General features: G+C 37.4%; 1 protein-coding gene across 1 annotated transcript in view; it reads left to right on the top strand.

Moving 5' to 3' along the window:
• Positions 1-19,714, top strand: part of DNAJC15 (DnaJ heat shock protein family (Hsp40) member C15) — a 79,289-nt gene that overhangs the window by 22,165 nt on the left and 37,410 nt on the right. The window contains exons 2-3 of the mRNA XM_004433628.3: positions 6,066-6,117; positions 9,118-9,191. Coding sequence (XP_004433685.1) covers positions 6,066-6,117; positions 9,118-9,191 — 126 coding nt within the window. The remainder of the gene's footprint in view (positions 1-6,065; positions 6,118-9,117; positions 9,192-19,714) is intronic.

Here is a 19,714-nt window from a genome sequence, read left to right on the forward strand (position 1 = left end):
GCAGAGCGCCTGCACTTAACCGCTGTGCCACTGGGCGACCCCCATACTTTTCTTTTTAAATTACACTGCCTGATTTTTTTTTTAATTTAAAGCACACATTCTAATTTTCCTAAATCAAAAAAATTACAACATTTCTCTAGTTTCTGTAAAATCACAGGTGTACCATGATGTCATTCTAGTCCCTTGAGCAGTATTAGACATTTAACCTAATTATTGCCTGGTTGATAGAAAATGACTCCACTTGTGGCATTAACACTATGCCAGATTCACTATTTTGCTTTTAAATTGTCTTTTCAATGGCACTTTTGTCGTTCTGTTACTGGCAATTTAGTTTTAAAGCGTCATTGTTTAAAAAACATTCAAAATAAAAATTGAAGTATATTTTTGTGCTTGCCACCAGATCAAATACTGTGTTGTATGTATAAAAGAAACAAAATAGATCCTGTTAGCCTGAGGATACAATACTGAAGTTTAAGTAAATGTGAAATAGCATAGTGATAAAGCATTTGTGAAATTTTTTTTAACAGTAGTAAAATAGAGAAGATGTTGATGGAATTCTCTGATATTTACAGTTATGCCAAATGAACCATGGTCTATTTAAAAGTCTCAGTATGTTTTAGATGTTATTTTACTTTTAAAAATTAAGGTCAGATAAAGGTATGGTCCAGAGTTCTGTGTGAATTACTGGCTCAGATTTCAGATTGACTCTCCTTGTACTTCCTATTTTCTATAGTGTTTTCAATTAGTTTCTTTTCCGTGGTTTGGGTCATTCACATATGTGGAAGGTTAGAGGAACTTGTTGTTTTAGAGCTCTCTAAATTTGTGTCTAAAAAATTACCAATGACTTTTTAGTGAATGAAAAAATGTTAGGTAGTAAAATAAATATTTTTTTCTAGAAAACAAATCATATTCTTATTCTGGACCAGTTAAGGTTAAAGTTTTAAATTAATTGCTTGTATCTAATGGACTTAGTATTTCCACAGAAAACTTGCTGAGAAGGATGTTTACTCTTATTTCAGAGTACAAAATCTGGTTGTGTGGGATACATGATATTTTTTCAAAATTTTGAGTTCAACTTCCAAATAGTATTTTTGTTTGTTATCAATTATTTATGCTCAAAAAGTATAAACTATTTTAATATCAAGTTAATTAAAAATATAATTAAAGAGGTAATTCATATACAACCCCCTTCCAATAAAGAATTTTAAATCCAGTAAAGAAATGAGTTTTTGGTTAGCTGTGCTATACTTTGTGGATAAATAAGATTTGATTGCACAGTTTCTGGTCATTATTGAACATCCTTATTTGCTTCGGTGATCTACCTAATTTGGGTTTGTTTTTAAAGGTTGCAAGGCCTTTTGTGTTTATCTTTTGTAAGTTAGTCTTTAGAAATATAGATCAATTCTAGCATCAACATTTTTCTTATTGAATGAATGAAAAATGAGATATATATGGTAGGTCTCATGTGCTCTAAGAGCTCAAAGGTGAATAATACACCCTTCTAGACTTCAGTGAACTTGCTTATTTATTATTTTTTTACAGAGTTTCTTAGGGTTGAGCTTGTGAACTGAAGGGCTTTGGGGAAACTCATGGGTCTCCTCAAATTATATACAAAAAATTAGTAGTCTGTGTATATTTGTGGTTTTCTGAGACAATGATCCATAGATTTCATCAGATTTCTAAAGGCTCTTGATATCTAGAAAAGCTAAAGGAGAGAGAACGCATCTAACTATAATTTAGTGCAGTAAATGTTGTAATAAGGATAAAAATAATCATCTTTGGGAAATTAGTGTAAACACTGGAGGCCCACCATTTTCAAGGTCCTACATAGGACTCATTTGATATAGGCCTTTGCCTTGTTTTGCTCCATCTCTTGTGCATAGTATAGTGACTGGTATATAACGATGTTTGTATCAGTGAGGGTACTGGTAGTAGCAGATGGATGGTTTTTTTGAAGATAGTTTAATAAAGGGACTATTTGCAGAGGTGTGGGCATGGTGTAAGGTAACCAGAAAGGGATGATCAATCACCCAGGGACTAGCAACAGTTGGAAACATTGTTATCCACCCAGGCAAAGAGGCAAGAGAATGGTAACTATGTTCCAGAATGCAGTGAAGTTGTGGGCATGGAAGGGGAGCCACTCAACAGGAGCTGTGGCCAAAGAGGAAACATAACAGAGAATAAATTGTACCATTATTTCTATCTCCTTCCACTCTTCGCTCTTCTGCTAATGATTCCTGTTGGGAAAGACAGTCTCATTTGCATAGTCTTTCGACCCTGCTTGGCCATGTAAGGATGGGCCTTGGGCTTGGAACACTTCCTACCAAGAGAGAAGGAGCCCACACAGCTTGTGCTGGGGTTATCACCTTTTTGGGATTACCTTTCCTTGTTTCAGGCTCAGTGAGTGTTCCTTTGTTCTGTTTGAGCACATAGTCAGTGGCCCTCATGCATGCTCTTGCTTTCAGTGTTTCAGATTCCGGGGGTGGGGTGGCATGGAGAGGGAGAGTGGTCTTTCTGTTGCAGCACAAGAGGAGTGCCCGTTGGCCAATTTCCCTTTGAGTGCTTGCTGCCACGGGCACTCACTGGCCTTAAGGGACCAATGTGTACAGTCAGAGCTGATCTTACTGTCTCTTCCCTCTGCAAGTAAAGCATTGTTCTGTCCAGTGCTTGACTGTGTTGTATTTTCCTTGGCAACTTTGACAGCAAGGTGCAAGGTGGAGTAGTGTTGGGAGTCCTCCCCTGGGATTAGTAACCTGTTGATGGAATTCTGTTGACACTTCCTCTCCTTGGCAAAACCCAACCAGAAACTAAAGGGCAAGTGAGAACTAGATGATGTCTTTAGAGATAAAGGGAGGCAGAGGTACACATCAAGGCAGAGAAGGGTGGAGAATGGATCTGGAGAGACAAATGGAGAATAATCAGCAGAGTGCTCAATACTCATTTGTTAAATTAAATTGAATTTTTATTGTTAAACACAGTTTTTGTTCAAGTGAAAAACAATCAAATGCCTAATGGTTTAATGTTTCTGATATAAATACCTTGAAATAAAAATCTGTTTGGAATTATAAAGGCAACTATTTGTCTCTTTTACATACTTTGAATAGTTGAAATAGTAAAAATGATATAATAATTATTCATCTAAAATGTGAAATTAGAATAACTCACCTTCTCAAGACTATATTTTTCAAATGCATTTTTCAAAATGAAAATTTGGATTGTTTAATCTAGAGAAGACCAGTTTGTTTTCTAGGGCCTACCTCAAAAACCACTTCTATGAATCTTCTCTTACTCAGACAGATTTAAGGGTTATAGAACGCTGTTCACCCCTCTGTTATACCACTTACATTCAATAAAGCTAGTTATTTTTATTGATAATATTCAAAGCAGTTCATGTTTACTGACTGTTTACCATGTGCCAAGCCTCTGTGCTAAGTCCTTTACATACATTATTACATTTTATCCTCACAAGAACCCTAGGAAGTGTGGATACTGTTGCTTGGTGCTTGAGATGCATCAGTGGACAGAACAAGTTCCACAAAGGCCGGAGATCTTTATGTTCTGATATTATCGTTTCTACACCATTTTGGTTTTGTTGTTGTTACTGTTAGCATTCCCTAGTTAGTCTTGAAGTTGAACACCTTTTCATATGTTTATTAGCCATTTAGACTTTTTCTGTGAAGTCCCTAACCTAGTCTTTTGCCCATTTTTCTATTGGGTTGTCTGTCTTATTATTAATGTAGAGGAATTCTATATGTATATTTGGATATGTGCTCATTGTCTGTTATTTGTTGCAAATGACTTTTCTCATTCTGTGGCAGATTCAAGCTGAAATATTAAGAGTAGGTTGGATCTGGGCCCGGCCCCGTGGCTTAGCAGTTAAGTGTGTGCACTCTGCTACTGGTGGCCCGGGTTCAGATCCTGGGCGTGCACTGACGCACCGCTTATCCAGCCATGCTGAGGTGGTGTTCCACATATAGCAACTAGAAGGATGTGCGACTATGACATACAACTATCTACTGGGGCTTTGGGGAGAAAAAGGGAAAAAAAAGGAGGAAGATTGGCAATAGATGTTAGCTCAGGGCCGGTCTTCCTCAGCAAAAAGAGGAGGATTGGCGTGGATGTTAGCTCAGGGCTGATCTTCCTCACAAAACCAAAAAAAGAATAGGTTGGATCTGGGTAGGCCAAGGTAAATATTTCTAGTCAGATGAAAGAATAAACAAGGTTATAAGGAAGGAAACAAATTTACACATGAAACAGTTGAGGAGTTTGGTTGGACTCAGGGTCCTTAAAGTGAACCAATGGAAGATAAGACTGGAAAACTGAAAATATATAGCACTGAGGCAGCTCCAGAAAATGATGAAACTGTACCTTGACAGAACATCTTTAAATCAATACTCACCTCCCTTCTGTTCAGGATTAAGTCTAGAGGACCTGAAAGGAACCTTGAAGACTATTTTGCCTCTCTGGACAGCCAGCTCGAGGTTTTCCCTCCTCTCCCCGGGAAAGAATCTTCCTTTATTGAAATTGCTCTAGTGTAATTGCCTGGTGAAAAGGTATATCTTAGAACTGGAACTAAGGAGAAGCGTAGGTGAGCTTACTTCATCTTGTCGATGAAGAGCTCTAGATTTCTAAGATGGAGTTACTGGATATTAAGTTAGAGCATCTTCGTGCAGCTGCCCTTTGTCACTGATGTTTCTCATTATAAAGTCTTCCTTTGAAGATTTAGGGCTTTGATTTCCTAAGACTTGTATTTCCTTACGGAACTTGAAGACTGAGGGCTATAGGGCTTTTTGGTGTTAGCGTCCCTTCAGTCTCAGCCTCCATTTTATGACTTCTGCACCAGTGTGAAATGAATCCATTCTGTTCCCTAGTGAGATTATTCTAGCTTTTTAAAAATCTTTGCTAGATCTTACGGATTTACCTCTCTCACCACTAATCAGACAAAAACATTTCTTTGCTGTCTTTCCTTAGTTCTATATCCATCAAAATTTGATTTGGCTGCAAGTGCCTGAAAACTGAAAATAATAGTGGTTTAGGAAGATAGAATTTTATTTTTATCTCATGTAAATAGAGGCAGTCCAGGGGTGCTGTGGCAGCTCTGTGATCATCCAGAATACAGCCTCCTTTCCTCTCATTGTTCTTCCTTCTTTATCCAAGATGGCTGCTCCAGGTATGATATCTACATTCCAGCCAGCAGGAAGGAGGAATGGAAACGGAGAAGGACATTCTCCTCATCCCCTGAAGGACTTCTCAGAAGTTGCGCACACCACTGTTTATATCCTATAAGCCAACACTTAGTTAACATAGCCATACTTAAGTCTAAGGGCAGCTTGGAAATACATGTCTGGCTAAATTAGGAATTCCTGATCCCATAGAAGAAAGGGAGAATGGATATTGGGGGGCAACCATTGACCTCTGCTACATAAACCTTTTTGTTATGATTTAAATATTTTCCTGAGATGGTTAAGGAGAAAAGCATAGATTAATATGGACTATATAACTGATTTAAAATAGATTTTTATCAGAATGAGCTCATAACTTTAGATTCAGAACTCATGGCTCTTATTTAAAATTTTTACATTGGTCTAAAAAGGTAGAAATAAACTAGCTTGTAAGTTATTCATCATCTTTACTAATTTTTGGCAGTTTGACTTCTTTACTAAAGATGGATATAATGTTTTATCAAATTTTTAAACATAACAAATGCCATTGAGCATCACGAATGTAGTGGAAGAGGAAATATGTGCCTTTATCTTTATAGAAGATAAATATATTAAACCCACAATATTAAGAACAGTCTATAGAAAACATTTTAGCGATAGGTAACATAAAAGCTCTTGGTTAGAATGAATTCAAATATATGAATATTAAATGATATGCAGAATTATTGTAGTTCACTGAACATTAGCTGATACAGTGCACAGCAGATATAATCCCATAGACACTATGGATTTTCTTAAGGCAGAGCTTAAAGAAAATGTATTCAACATAATTGTTCTCATTATTTAAAATGATTTACTTTTAAAACTCAGTGTGTAACACTGATAATCATTTTTTCCTCCTAGGCAAGAAGTCTGATAGCTGTAGGCCTGGGTGTTGCAGCTCTTGCATTTGCAGGTAAGGTAAACAAAGGGTACATATCAATAAGTGTTGGGAGAGAAATATTTCCAAATAGCTTCTAAAGTGATTCATGAGCAGACTCTTAGTATTCTGAGGTTTTTGGTTTTAAGACATTATACATTCCCATTCTTTTCACTGTTTATAGTCACTGAACATTTGTCAGTGTAGCAAAATTTAGATAAACTTTGTAGTGAAGAAAATTAATGATACAAACGCTAGGAACACTAGTCCCAACAATAGTTGATCTTCCTGGCATTTTTTTAGTTTGAGCTATAGTGTACTATTAAAAAAAAACGTTTAATATGAAGCAGGATAAGTGATACGGAGTTCTTTTATTCTTCCATATGTGTTTTTTCTTGCATATAGGATTGCACATTTCCTGAGTGTCAGTTCTTTCTGATGAGCATAGTTGTTCCCTGTAGTGTATTTATTACTTTATTTTTAATATTGTTGTAATTTCTTTGATAAACCCAGGAGAATTTCTTTTACTGCCAAAAATCACCTTTTAAGGAAGAATAGTTATAAAGATTTAAAGCACAATTGCTAGCTCTTCTAGTCACTAACTTATAGTATTAAATTGCATAGTTATTCCCTAATTAAATGTTAATCTGAGAGCATTCCTTGTTGATAAAGATTTACATGTTTTGTTTTAGCATTTGTGTCTCTAAGGTCCATGGATTTGGTCTTGTTAATTGGATCTTCTTTTCAGGTGAAGCTACATTCCATTGTGTTTATTACGATCCAATAGAAAAATGAGAAAAGATTTTTGTTTTGTTTTGCATGGTGTTTAATTTCACACAAGTCTCATTTAAAGCACCGGTAACAGTAAGGACTTTAAAACCAGGATCAGTGGTTCAGATTCTCTTGGTTTTTGTGCCAACAAGGTCTTGTGTCTCATTATATAACTATAGTTAACTATTAATGAGGTTTCATGAGGAGAGTATCATGTCTGAAAAGGAATTCTGACAAACTAGCCCATAAACATAAAATAATTTTAGTATTAATTATTATAGCAGAATAGGCTTAGTTATTTCAAATTCAAATGTAACATTTTTATTTGAAATTAGGGAAAGATGTACTTTTGCCAGGGCCTTCTTCCTGAAATGAGAATTGGTGTATGTATTCTGTACATACCACACTGTTGCCAAATTCACATTACTAACTAGAATATTAAATAACAGGCAGATTTCTTCCAGAGCCAAATACAACTGAGTAATAGAATTTAGGAGAAAGTACTCTTAGACTTGTTGGAACCAGGTCTTCTGGTTTATGCTTAAAATCTACAGATGTCATTTCTTGAAGCCTTTAATTGCTTTTTTACATTGAGACAGCCTGATTGTGGTTTTGAAGGAATTTTGAGGTAATTTAAAAGCTGTCTTTTATACTGTTGTAGAATCAAATGGAAGTTGACATCTATATGATAAGCGATTTAGATAAGCTAGGGTTTCATCCTCATTTAATTTCACTTTATTTACTGTTCCCCTTGATCTCAAGAGCTTTTTATCTCTTATTTAGATTGACTGCTTCGCATCTTCCCGTTTCTAGCATCCTGTTTTTCACTATAACATATTGTTTGCACAGGAATAACAGTATATTTAGACAGATAACTTCTTCTAAAAGGTCTGTGTAGTTTAAGTTTCCCAGTGAAAATCTTGCTTTGCAAATAAGTTTATGGTTAGAAATTGCATTGAAGTCCAGAGCGTCGTAACTGGTTTTCTAGCACGACTTTTGGGAAGAGACACTAGTATTAGTAGACAAACATTTTGGTTAGGATACAAAAGGTAAATTAGCTAGATAATATTTTATTCTTGTTCTGTGCCCTTAAGACAATTTAGGACCTGTTTTTTTTTTTTTTTTATAATTTTATTTATTTATTTTTCCCCCAAAGCCCCAGTAGATAGTTGTATGTCATAGTTGCACATCCTTCTAGTTGCTGTACGTGGGATGCAGCCTCAGCATGGCCAGAGAAGCGGTGCGTCGGTGTGGGCCCGGGATCCGAACCCGGGCCGCCAGCATCAGAGTATGCGCACTTAACCGCTAAGCCACGGGGCTGGCCCGTAGGACCTGTTTTGCTATTGATTCTTGGTTGTCAAGATTCAAGGGAGTTTTGATTATTAGGATGCCTAAGAAAAGAAAGCACTCAAATAAAATAAGTTTTTAGGAGAGTAGTCATCCTCAGTGAGAAATTGGTAATGAACATCCTTAGTAAATATTTCCTACGTAATAGCTTTTTTACTTTAGAGGTAACTCAATTAAAATCATTCCTATGTTGTATAGATCATAAACAGTATTTGTTCGGGGGCTGGCCCGGTGGCACAAGTGGGTAAGTGCGTGCACTCTGCTTCAGCGGCCGGGGGTTCACAGGTTCAGATCCTGGGCACGCACGGACGCACCGCTTGCCAAGCCATGCTGTGGCGGTGTCACATATAAAGTAGAGGAATATGGGCGCAGATGTTAGCCCAGGGCCAATCTTCCTCAGCAAAAAAAGAGGAGGATTGGCATCAGATGTTAGCTCAGGGCTGATCTTCCTCCCAAAAACAAAAAAACCAATATTTGTTCTCTATATATTTCAAAGTGATTATCACTGTGAAAAGCAATACAGTTAATTATTTTAGATTCATGAGTATCTTTATAGGTAAAGGACTTTATGTACAGTTTGTTGTGAAAAGAGTACTTGGATGTTATTTTTTGGTGATCTATAACATCATATAAAATGTAAGATATTATATGTAAACATTGAAATTTCCTGATGTTATAATTATGAACTATAACTTGATAAATTTTATAGCTGTGATAATTATATTAAAATGAAATTCTGTCCTCCATTCAATAAATTAGAAATTTGAAAAAGTGTGATCATCTTCCTGATAAATTTTGAAATAGTTATTGAAATAACATATATAAAGTAAACCAGAAATAAATACTGTGGTAAGCGCCTTGTGGGTATTGACTTTCATTGTAGAAAATATATTTCCTTTTATTCCTATTGCTACTTAGGTCGCTATGCATTTCAGATCTGGAAACCTCTAGAACAAGTAATCACAGAAACCGCCAAGAAGATTTCAACTCCTGTAAGTTAAAGATGGCTTTAGAAAACTAATTTTGATTTCTGTTTATGTGCCGTATTTGATAGTAATTATGTCTCAGATAGAAAAATGTCTTGGATTTTCTAATGTTTGTAGAAGTTTACTTCCTTTGTTATGTCATCAGGGAGTTTGTCTAATTTATTGATTTAGTTTCTTGGTCACGTTATTTTTATATCTAACCTTATTTTTGGTTTTGACATCTAATTATATTATATTCCTTTTAGTAGTATTACATAAACTTTGAGGTAATTTATTTTCGTTGTTTAATTAGTGTTCATTTAGTCATTTAGTGGTTGTCCACCATATAACAGTCCTGTGCCAGGAGCTAGGCATAGCTGGTTAACAAATGGTCCCTGTCCTGATGGAGCTTACCCAAGAGTTTATTTCATCTTGAAATTTGAAACTAGTCTCCTTGTACCACCACATCTGGCCATCTCAAACATAAAATTAGAAGATTCCAACCCTGATATCCTGTAGGACTTATATATTCATCCACCAGCAGTATAGCTACTCTGCTAAGCTGAATACAAGTGAAGAATAAATGATAGTAGCTATCTAAAAAGCTATAGTGTGGTGGACTGTGGTTTGTGACCACTGGAGACCATGCAAAGAAAACTCAAGAAAGCAGGGCAGCATAAACATTGACTTCTGGGAAACAGAAGCAGATCTGGGATACGTCAGCTTGGCTTGCAACAATTTGAGAATGAATGGCTTGTTTTAGCAAAGGCATTACAGGCTTGTCAGGCTTAGTCATGAACAGTGACCACACCTTCAAAGGATGACATACTAACAAATAATTAAACTCAGGTTCAAAAGAACTACAAGGGTTTTTGCAGACCCTATAAATGCATGTCTGTTGATTAGAGAGAGCATGTGTTTATTTTTTGTTTTCCTATTTATATTTTATTTGGCTAAAGTATTACTAGGTATTTAGTATTCATTCCATAAATATTCATTAAGCACCTACTACATACCAGACATTATTGTAGGGAGTGGGATATAGTTATGGAACAGACAAAGACACTGCTGTCTAGGAGCTTACATTTTAGTGGAGACAATTAATAAATGAATAAGTAAGATATATAATATGTAGAAGTGTTGAATGCTTTTAAGAAAACTAAATCAGGGTAAGAGGTTAAAGAATAACAGTGGAGTAGAATCTATATTAGATAGGTCAGGGAAGGACTTTCTGAGACCAGGCCATGTGAACATCTGAGGAAAGAGCTTTCTAGACAGTGGGAACACTGCAAAGGTCCTGAGGTGGAAATGAGCTTAGCAGCAAGAGTAACTCTAGTGGAGTGTGCGAAGGGAATAGTGGTAGTTTGGGCCCGGATCACTTAGGGCCTAATAGACTATGATAAAAACTGCAAATTTTACTTGAAGTATGATGGGAAAGCCTTTGGAAGGTTTTGAGCATGGGGACGATGTGATTTTCATTTTAGATTATCACTCTGCCTGCTGCATAGAGTACAGACTAGAATGAGCCAGAGTAGAAACTGTGAAACCAGTTAAGAAAGTATTGAGATGGGGCCGGCCCCGTGGCTTAGCGGTTAAGTGCGTGCGCTCTGCTGCTGGCGGCCTGGGTTCGGATCCCGGGCGCGCACTGACGCACCGCTTCTCCGGCCGTGCTGAGGCCGCGTCCCACATACAGCAACTAGAATGATGTGCAGCTATGACATACAACTATCTACTGGGGCTTTGGGGGAAAAAAATAAATAAAATAAAATTAGAAAAAAAAAAAAAAAGAAAGTATTGAGATAGTCCAGGTAAAAGAGATGATGGTGGCTTGAAATTGAGTAACAGGAGTGGAAATAGTGACATAGTTCTTTAAATGAACGTGGTTTTGTCTTTCCATATGTTTATATATAATAAATGGAGAGAGTTTCAGAAATCATTTCTCTTCTGTTATGGTGGTCTTCAGTAGATATATTTGTACCATAAATAGAAGACTCCCAAGTTTTGTAGAACTACATTATTTATTTAATGTTGTAAAGGAAGAGAAAGCAAGAAAATAAGAAAATTTTCACTGCTCTGTGGAGGCTCACAGATAAGGTGGAGTAGTTTAAGAGATTATTGTGGGTATACTGGGCCTGGCACGTGCACTTCTTTGAGAGAGGGAAATAATGCATGCCCCCCTTTCCCTCTGCTTTGTGGGCTTCAAGTTAAGAAACATGGCTTTTGATAAATCTGGCCCCTTTTTCACAAAGTACTACTCTTGCAGTTCTCAGTGAACCATCTTAAAATGTCTTTATCATCGTACTTATACCTCAGTGAACATCTAGTTTTTTAAACAATTATTTAAATATTAATCATTCCAGGGAAATTGAGAAATGAAATAATGTGCATAGTTTCTCTTGGCACTAATGATTCCAAAAAGTCAGACTTCATAAATGCAGTGTTCACAGTGTTTTGATTTTGTAAATATGATTCATTATTGAACCAAATATAGTTACTAAAAAATAGGAACTATAATTGTATGCTACTAAATTCTGCCACTCAAAGGAGGATGTTCAAGGATCAGGTTCATATGGGTTCTCTTTTCATTGTTTTCTTAAACTTTATTTGCTTCCTCAACACTTTAACATCATCTTGTTCTTAAATCTCGTCTTTATTTTTCTCATGCTTTTCTTTTTTCATTTTGCTGGAATACTGCCTGGAGTAATTTTTTCATATGGAATGCATGGATGGTAAATGTTTTAAGTTTTTCTCTGTTAAACAGTTTTTTTTTGTTCTCACGTTAATTATCGTTTAGCTGCTGGCTTCTTGGAATCTGGTGGAGCTAGTAGTGGAGTGCAAAAGTCTCTGCTCAGACTGAACCTTGGTGCCCATTCATGCTTTCCTGCATACTCTCAGCCAGATTTTTTGGTACTCAGAGACTCTCGGCCAGATTTTCTGGTGTTCTTATTCTTTTGTATGCAGCCTGTTTTGGTTTTCTTTTGTTGTTTGGCTTTTGGTTTTTGGTTTTTGGTGATTTTTGTTTGTTGTTTAACTCTGGAAATTTTGAGGATTTTCTCTTTATTATTGATATTCTGAAATTTCACCAGAATTCCTAGAGAGCCTTAATTTATGTGAAAATTGTCTGTCTTTTGTTTTGTAAGATTCTTTTACATTTTTTCCTTCCATTATTTCTCTTTTCTCCTCCTGGAACTCTTATTAGAAAGATGTTGGACCTCTGAATCTATCCTTTATGTCTCTTAACACTTTATCTCTTATTTTCTGTCTTCTCTTTTTGTTCTACATTCTGCAGTATTTCCGGAGGTGGTTGTCCAGATCACCAGGTTGGCCACCAGGCGAGCCCCAAGACTTTTAACTTGGTTCGTTTCATACCTCCTTTGATACTATATGACACTACAGCATTTAATGCTAATTTTAGGAGGAAAATGATTTTGATTTCTCTTGTTTATATATATACTTTATGAATAGAATAATACAAAACAATAATTTGTAAGGTTTTTCAAATAGACGACTGAATAAACTAGTGGAATCCCACTGTTTCTGTTCTTGGAAATTTTATTGGAAAAATATAACCATATACTTCGTCTATTTGATGATATAGTTGTTCCTTATTGTAATCTCATTTTTATGGATCTAAACATTTCCTTGGCCCACCAGTGTTGTCCAAAAATGGTTCTGAATTGCCTTATATCTGTATATCCTAATATAATGTAATATTGGTATATGATTTGTAAGCTTAAAAGACCCTTTTACTTATATTTTACTGGAGGATGCTGAGGGGTAGAGTTATAGTTTTGTGCTTGCTGATGACACAGATATTAATTAATTAATTTTTATTTATTTATTTATTTTATTATTTTTTTTGAATTTTTTATTTATTGCAGTTACATTGGTTTATAAGATTGTGTAAATTTCAGGTGTACATCATTATACTTCTATTTCTGCATAGATTACATCATGTTCACCACCCAAATACTAATTACAACCCATCACCACACACTTGTGCCGAATTGTCCCTTTCGCCCTCCTTCCTCCCCACTTCCCCTCTGGTAACCACCAATCCAATCTCTTGTCTCCATGTGTTTGTTTGTTGTTGTTGTTATCTACTACTTAATGAGGGAAATCATACAGTATTTGACCTTCTCCCTCTGACTTATTTCACTTTGCATAATACCCTCACTGTCCGTCCATGTTGTCACAAATGGCTGGATTTCATCGTTTCTTATGGCTGAGTAGTATTCCATCGTGTGTATATACCACATCTTCTTTATCCATTCGTCCCTTAATGGGCACTTAGGTTGCTTCCAAGTCTTGGCTATTGTGAATAACGCTGCAGTGAACACAGGGGTGCACGTATCTTTACGTATTGGTGTTTGCAAGTTCTTTGGATAAATACCCAGCAGTGGAATAGCTGGATGATATGGTAGTTCTATCCTTGATCTTTTGAGGAATCTCCATACTGTTTTCCATAGTGGCTGCACCAGTTTGCACTCCCACCAGCAGTGTATGAGAGTTCCCTTCTCTCCACATCCTCTCCAACACGTTTTCCGTCTTGTTAATTATGGCCATTCTGACAGGCGTGAGGTGATATCTCATTGTAGTTTTGATTTGCATTTCTCTGATAGTTAATGATTTTGAACATCTTTTCATGTGTCTGTTGGCCATCTGTATATCTTCTTTGGAGAAATGTCTGTTCAGGTCTTTTGCCCATTTTTTAATTGGGTTGTTAGTTTTTTTGTTGTTGAGATGCATGAGTTCTTTATATATTTTGGAGATTAAGCCCTTATCCGATGTATGGTTTGCAAATATCTTCTCCCAATTGTTAGGTTGTCTTTTTGTTTTGTTGATGGTTTCCTTTGCTGTGCAGAAGCTTTTTAGTTTGATGTAGTCCCATTTGTTTATTTTTTCTATTGTTTCTCTTGCTCAGTCAGACATGGTGCTCGAAAATATGTTGCTAAGACCGATGTCGAAGAGCGTACTTCCTATGTTTTCTTCTAGAAGTTTCATAGTTTCAGGTCTTACATTCAAGTCTTTAATCCATTTGGAGTTAATTTTTGTGTATGGTGTAAGGTAAGGGTCTACTTTCATTTTTTCGCATGTGGCTATCCAGTGTTCCCAACACTATTTGTTGAAGAGACTTTCTTTTCTCCATTGTATGTTCTTGGCTCCTTTGTCGAAGATTAGCTGTCCATAGATGTGTGGGTTTGTTTCTGGGCTTTCGGTTCTATTCCATTGATCTGTGTGTCCGTTTTTGTGCCAGTACCATGCTGTTTTGGTTACTGTAGCTTTGTAGTATATTTTGAAATCAGGGAGTGTGATACCTCCAGCTTTGTTCTTTTTTCTCAGGATTCCTTTAGCTGTTCGGGGTCTTTTGTTGTTCCATATAAATTTTAGGATTCTTTGTTCTATTTCTATGAAAAATGTTGTTGGAACTTTGATAGGGATTGCATTGAATGTATAGATTCCTTTAGGAAGTATGGACATCTTAACTATGTTAATTCTTCCAATCCAACAGCACGGAATATCTTTCCATTTCTTTGTGTCTTCTTCAGTTTCTGTCAGCAATGTTTTATAGTTTTCGATGTACAGATCGTTCACCTCCTTGGTTAAGTTTATTCCTAGGTATTTTATTGTTTTGTTGCACTTGTAAATGGGATTGTGTTCTTAATTTCTCTTTCTCCTATTTCCTTGTTAGTGTATAGAAATGCAACTGATTTTTGTATGTTAATTTTGTATCCTGCAACTTTCCCATATTCGTTTATTACTTCTAAAAGTTTTCTGGTGGATTCTTTAGGGTTTTCTGTAAATAAAATCATGTCATCTGCAAATAGTGACAGTTTCACATCTTCCTTTCCAGTTTGGATCCCTTTTATTTCTTTTTCTTGCCTGATTGCTCTGGCTAGGACTTCCAATACTATGTTAAATAGGAGTGGTGACAGTGAGCATCCTTGTCTGGTTCCTGTTCTTAGAGGGATAGCTTTCAGTTTTTCACCAGTGAGAATGATATTAGCTGTGGGTTTCTCATATATGGCCTTTATTATGTTGAGATACTTTCCTTCTATACCCATTTTATTCAGAGTTTTTATCATAAATGGATGCTGTATCTTGTCAAATGCTTTCTCTGCATCTATTGAGATGATCATGTGATTTTTATTCTTCATTTTATTAATGTCGTATATTACATTGATTGATTTGCAAATGTTGAACCTTCCCTGCATACCTGGAATAAATCCCACTTGATCATGGTGTATAATCTTTTTAATGTATTGTTGTATGGGATTTGCTAGTATTTTGTTGAGGATTTTTGTATTGATGTTCATCAGTGATATTGGCCTGTGATTTTCTTTTTTTGTGTTGTCCTTGTCTGGTTTTGGTATCAGGGTAATGTCGGCTTCGTAGAATGGGTTAGGGAGCTTCCCCCGCTCCTGAATTTTTTGGAAGAGTTTGAGAAGGATAGCTGTTAAGTCTTCTTTGAATGTTTGGTAGAATTCACCAGGGAAGCCATCTGGTCCTGGACTTTTATTTTTGGGGAGGTTTTTGATTACTGTTTCGATCTCCTTACTGGTGATTGGTCTATTCAAATTCTCTACTTCTTCTTGATCCAGTTTTGGAAGGTTGTATGATTCTAAGAATTTATCCATTTCTTCCAGATTGTCGAATTGGTTGGCATATAGAGTTTCATAGTATTCTCTTATAATCTTTTGTATTTCTGAGGTGTCTGTTGTAATTTCTCCTCTTTCCTTTCTGATTTTACTTATTTGTGCCTTCTCTCTTTTTTTCTTGGTGAGTCTAGCTAAAGGTTTATGAATTCTGTTTATCTTTTCAAAAAACCAGCTCTTGGTTTTATTAATTTTTTCTATTGTTTTTTTGGTGTCTATTTCATTTATTTCTGCTCTGATTTTTATTATTTCCCTTTGTCTACTGATTTTGGGCCTGGTTTGTTCTTCATTTTCTAGTTCCTTTAGGTGCATTGTTAGATTGTTTATTTGAGATTTTTCTTGTTTGTTGAGATAGGCCTGTATTGCTATAAACTTCCCTCTTAGAACTACTTTTGCTGTATCCCATAAATTCTGGCATGTCGTATTTTCATTTTCATTTGTCTCCAGGTATTTTTTGATTTCTCTTTTGATTTCTTCGTTGATCCAATCTTTGTTCAGTAGCATTTTGTTTAATCTCCACGTATTTGTGGCTTTTCTGATTTACCTCCTGTAGTTGGTTTCTAGTTTCATACCATTGTGGTCAGAAAAGATGCTTGGTAATATTTCAATCTTCTTAAATTTATGGAGACTTGTTTTGTGGCCTAATATGTGATCAATGCTGGAGAATGTTCCATGTGCATTCGAAAAGAATGTGTATTCATCGGTTTTTGGATGGAACGCTCTGTATATATCTACTAGGTCCATCTGTTCTAGTGTGTCATTTAAGGCCAATGTTTCCTTATTGATCTTCTGTTTGGATGATCTATCCATTGGTGTAAGTGGAGTGTTAAAGTCCCCTACTATTATTGTGTTACTGTCTATTTCTCTTTTTATGTCTGTTAATAACTGCTTTATATATTTAGGTGCACCTACATTGGGTGTGTAGATATTTACAAGTGTTATATCCTCTTGTTGGATTGTTCGCTTGATCATTATGGAATGCCCTTCTTTGTCTCTTTTTACAGTTTTTGTTTTACAGTCTATTTTGTCTGATATGAGTACTGCTACCCCAGCTTTCTTTTCATTGCCATTTGCGTGGAGTATCTTTTTCCATCCCTTCACTTTCAGTTTGTGAGTGTCTTTAGGTCTCAAGTGTGTCTCTTGTATGCAGCATATATATGGGTCTTGTTGTTTTATCCAGTCAGCCACCCTATGCCTTTTAATTGGAGCATTTAGTCCATTGACATTTAAAGTAGCTATTGATAAGTATGCACTTAGTGCCATTTTTTAACTTTTTTTTTTTCTCAGTGTTTTAGTAGTCCTTCTCTGTTGCTTTCTTCTTCTGTACAGAATTGATGGTCTCTTTAGTTTGATCTCTGTCTGAAAGCTCTACTCTTTGAACTCCCCTCCTCCCTTGTTTTATCTTTTTGATATCATATCGAACGTCTTTTTTGTGGTATCCATTACCCTTTTATCATGGAAATGGATAATTCTTCCTATTTGCTGTCTTCTTTTTTCCCTTTAACATTTCTTGTAGCACTGGTTTCTTGGTGACAAACTCCTTTAATTTTTGCTTGTCTGGGAAATTTTTGATCTCTCCTTCCATTTTGAATGATAACCTTGCCAGGTAGAGTATTCTTGGCTGTAAGTTTTTTCCTTTTAGCTCTTTAAATATATCGTGCCACTCTCTTCTAGCCTGTAAGGTTTCTGCTGAGAAGTCTGCTGATAGACGTATGGGGTTTCCTTTGTATGTAACTTCTCTTTCTCTTGCGGCTTTTAGGATACTCTCTTTGTCTTTAATTCTGGACATTTTGATTATGATGTGTCTTGGTGTGGGCCTCTTTGGGTTTAGGATACTCTCTTTGTCTTTAATTCTGGACATTTTGATTATGATGTGTCTTGGTGTGGGCCTCTTTGGGTTTATCTTGTTTGGGGCTCTCTGTTCTTCCTGTACCTGGCTGTCTGTTTCATTCCTTAGGTTAGGGAAGTTTTCATCTATTATTTCTTGAAATAGATTCTCTGCCCCTTTGTCTCTCTCTTCTCCTTCCAGGACACCTATAACACAGATGTTAGTGCACTTGATGTTGTCCCAGAGGTCCCTTAGACTGTCCTCACTCTTTTTAATTCTTTTCTTTTTTACCTGTTCACCTTGGGTAATTTCTTCTAGTCTTTCCTCCCCCTTGCAGATCCGTTCTTCTGTATCCTCTACTCTGCTTTTGAGTCCCTCTAGTGAATTTTTCATTTCCAGTATTGTATTCTTCATTTCTGATTGGTTCTTTTTTTTTTAAAGATTTTGTTTATTTACTTTTCCCCCCAAAGCCCCAGTAGATAGTTGTATGTCACAGCTGCACATCCTTCTAGTTGCTGCATGTGGGACGCGGCCTCAGCATGGCCGGAGAAGCAGCGCGTCGGTGCGAGCCCGGGATCCAAACCCGGGTCGCCAGCAGTGGAGCGCGCTCACCCAACCACCAAGCCTCGGGGCCCGCCCTCTGATTGGTTCTTTTTTATATCTTCCATTTCTTTGTTGACGTTCTCACTGAGTTCATCTGTTCTTCTCCCCAGATCAGTGAGCATCCTTAACACTCTTAGTTTGAATTCTCTGTTGGGTAGGTTGCTCATTTCTGTTTCACTTAGTTCCTTTTCTGGGGTTTTGACCTGTTCCCTTACTTGGAATGTGTTCCTTTGCCTCCTCATTTTGCCTCTTTCCCTGTGCTTATATCAGTGTATTATATAGGTCAGCTATGTCTCCTGCTCTTGGACAGGTGACCTTATATAAGTGATGCCTTATATAAGTGACGCCTGCAGTGTGCTTCCCTCAGTTCTCAACGTTCCAGGGGTGACCTCTATGTGGGCTACGTGTGTCCTTCTGTTGTGGCCTGTTTGCTCTCCCTGTAGGCGCCCAGGGAGGCCGAGTCATGCTCCTGGCCAGCTGTTGTAATGCTCAGCTGCTTGTAGTTGTTGTGGGCTCTTCAGTCTCTTTATCAGGTGTGGGGAGCCCAGCACAGTTGGCTGCAAGTTCTAATAGCACATTTGTCTTGCAGTATTTCTTTTAAGTGAGTAGGTCCCCAGCTTGGCGGGTTGTTGGGCTCATGGGCTTACATTGCTATAAGCCTCCAGCCTTTAGGTGTCTTGTCAGCTCTCTGAGGATTGCAGCTGGGTGGTGCTGGCCTCAGGCACGGGAGCACCCAATTGTTTCAGGCTTTGGAAGGTTGGGCATTCCCCTATGTGGGTCTTTGAGAAGCACAAGTCTTCTGTAGCTGACAAGCCATGTCCGCCACAGGTCCACACACACAGTCAAGACAATCCTGCCCCGTGTTCGTGACCCGACCTCCTGAGGTGGACCCAGTCTCTCCACAGCGGGAGCCCTACAGACTCCACCATCGCCCCACATTCTCCACCCGCTCCTTTGTGCCCGCCCTGCCCCACTGAAGTCGGCTCAGTTGCCAGGCTGCAGAGAATCCAGTCACCAATCTATGCAGGCCCACGAGTTGCCCAAGGGCTTGTTGTTCGGTGGGGCCAGTCCCTCTGGCCTAGCTGGATTAAATCGGTGCTCTAGTGGTTGGGCCAGACCTGGGCTAGCAAGCTCCAGGGAGAACTCCAGTGGCCTCTGTGTCAGTATGCCCACACCACGCCACAACAATGGCCGCCAACAATGTCCCAGTCCCTGGAGAGGTCTCACCTCTCACTGCACTTCACTCAGAGCCTATAAGGTGAGTCTCTTTTCACCAAAGCACTGTGCACCTTTCTTTCTGGTGATTTTCGGTTGCTTTCTGAAACGGGTGAGTTTGCATGTGGGCCCTTTAAGAACTGGTTTTAATTTCTTTGTGAACCATCTTTTATGGGGTTATTCCCAAATATTTTAGTAGCAGGCAAAGTGAAATATTATTCCACTTGTCTCGATTGTGCTGGGTCCAC

The sequence above is a fragment of the Ceratotherium simum genome, chromosome 10 (genome assembly GCF_057802395.1).
Source record: "Ceratotherium simum simum isolate JZ-2026a chromosome 10, ASM5780239v1, whole genome shotgun sequence".
Lineage (NCBI taxonomy): Eukaryota > Metazoa > Chordata > Mammalia > Perissodactyla > Rhinocerotidae > Ceratotherium > Ceratotherium simum.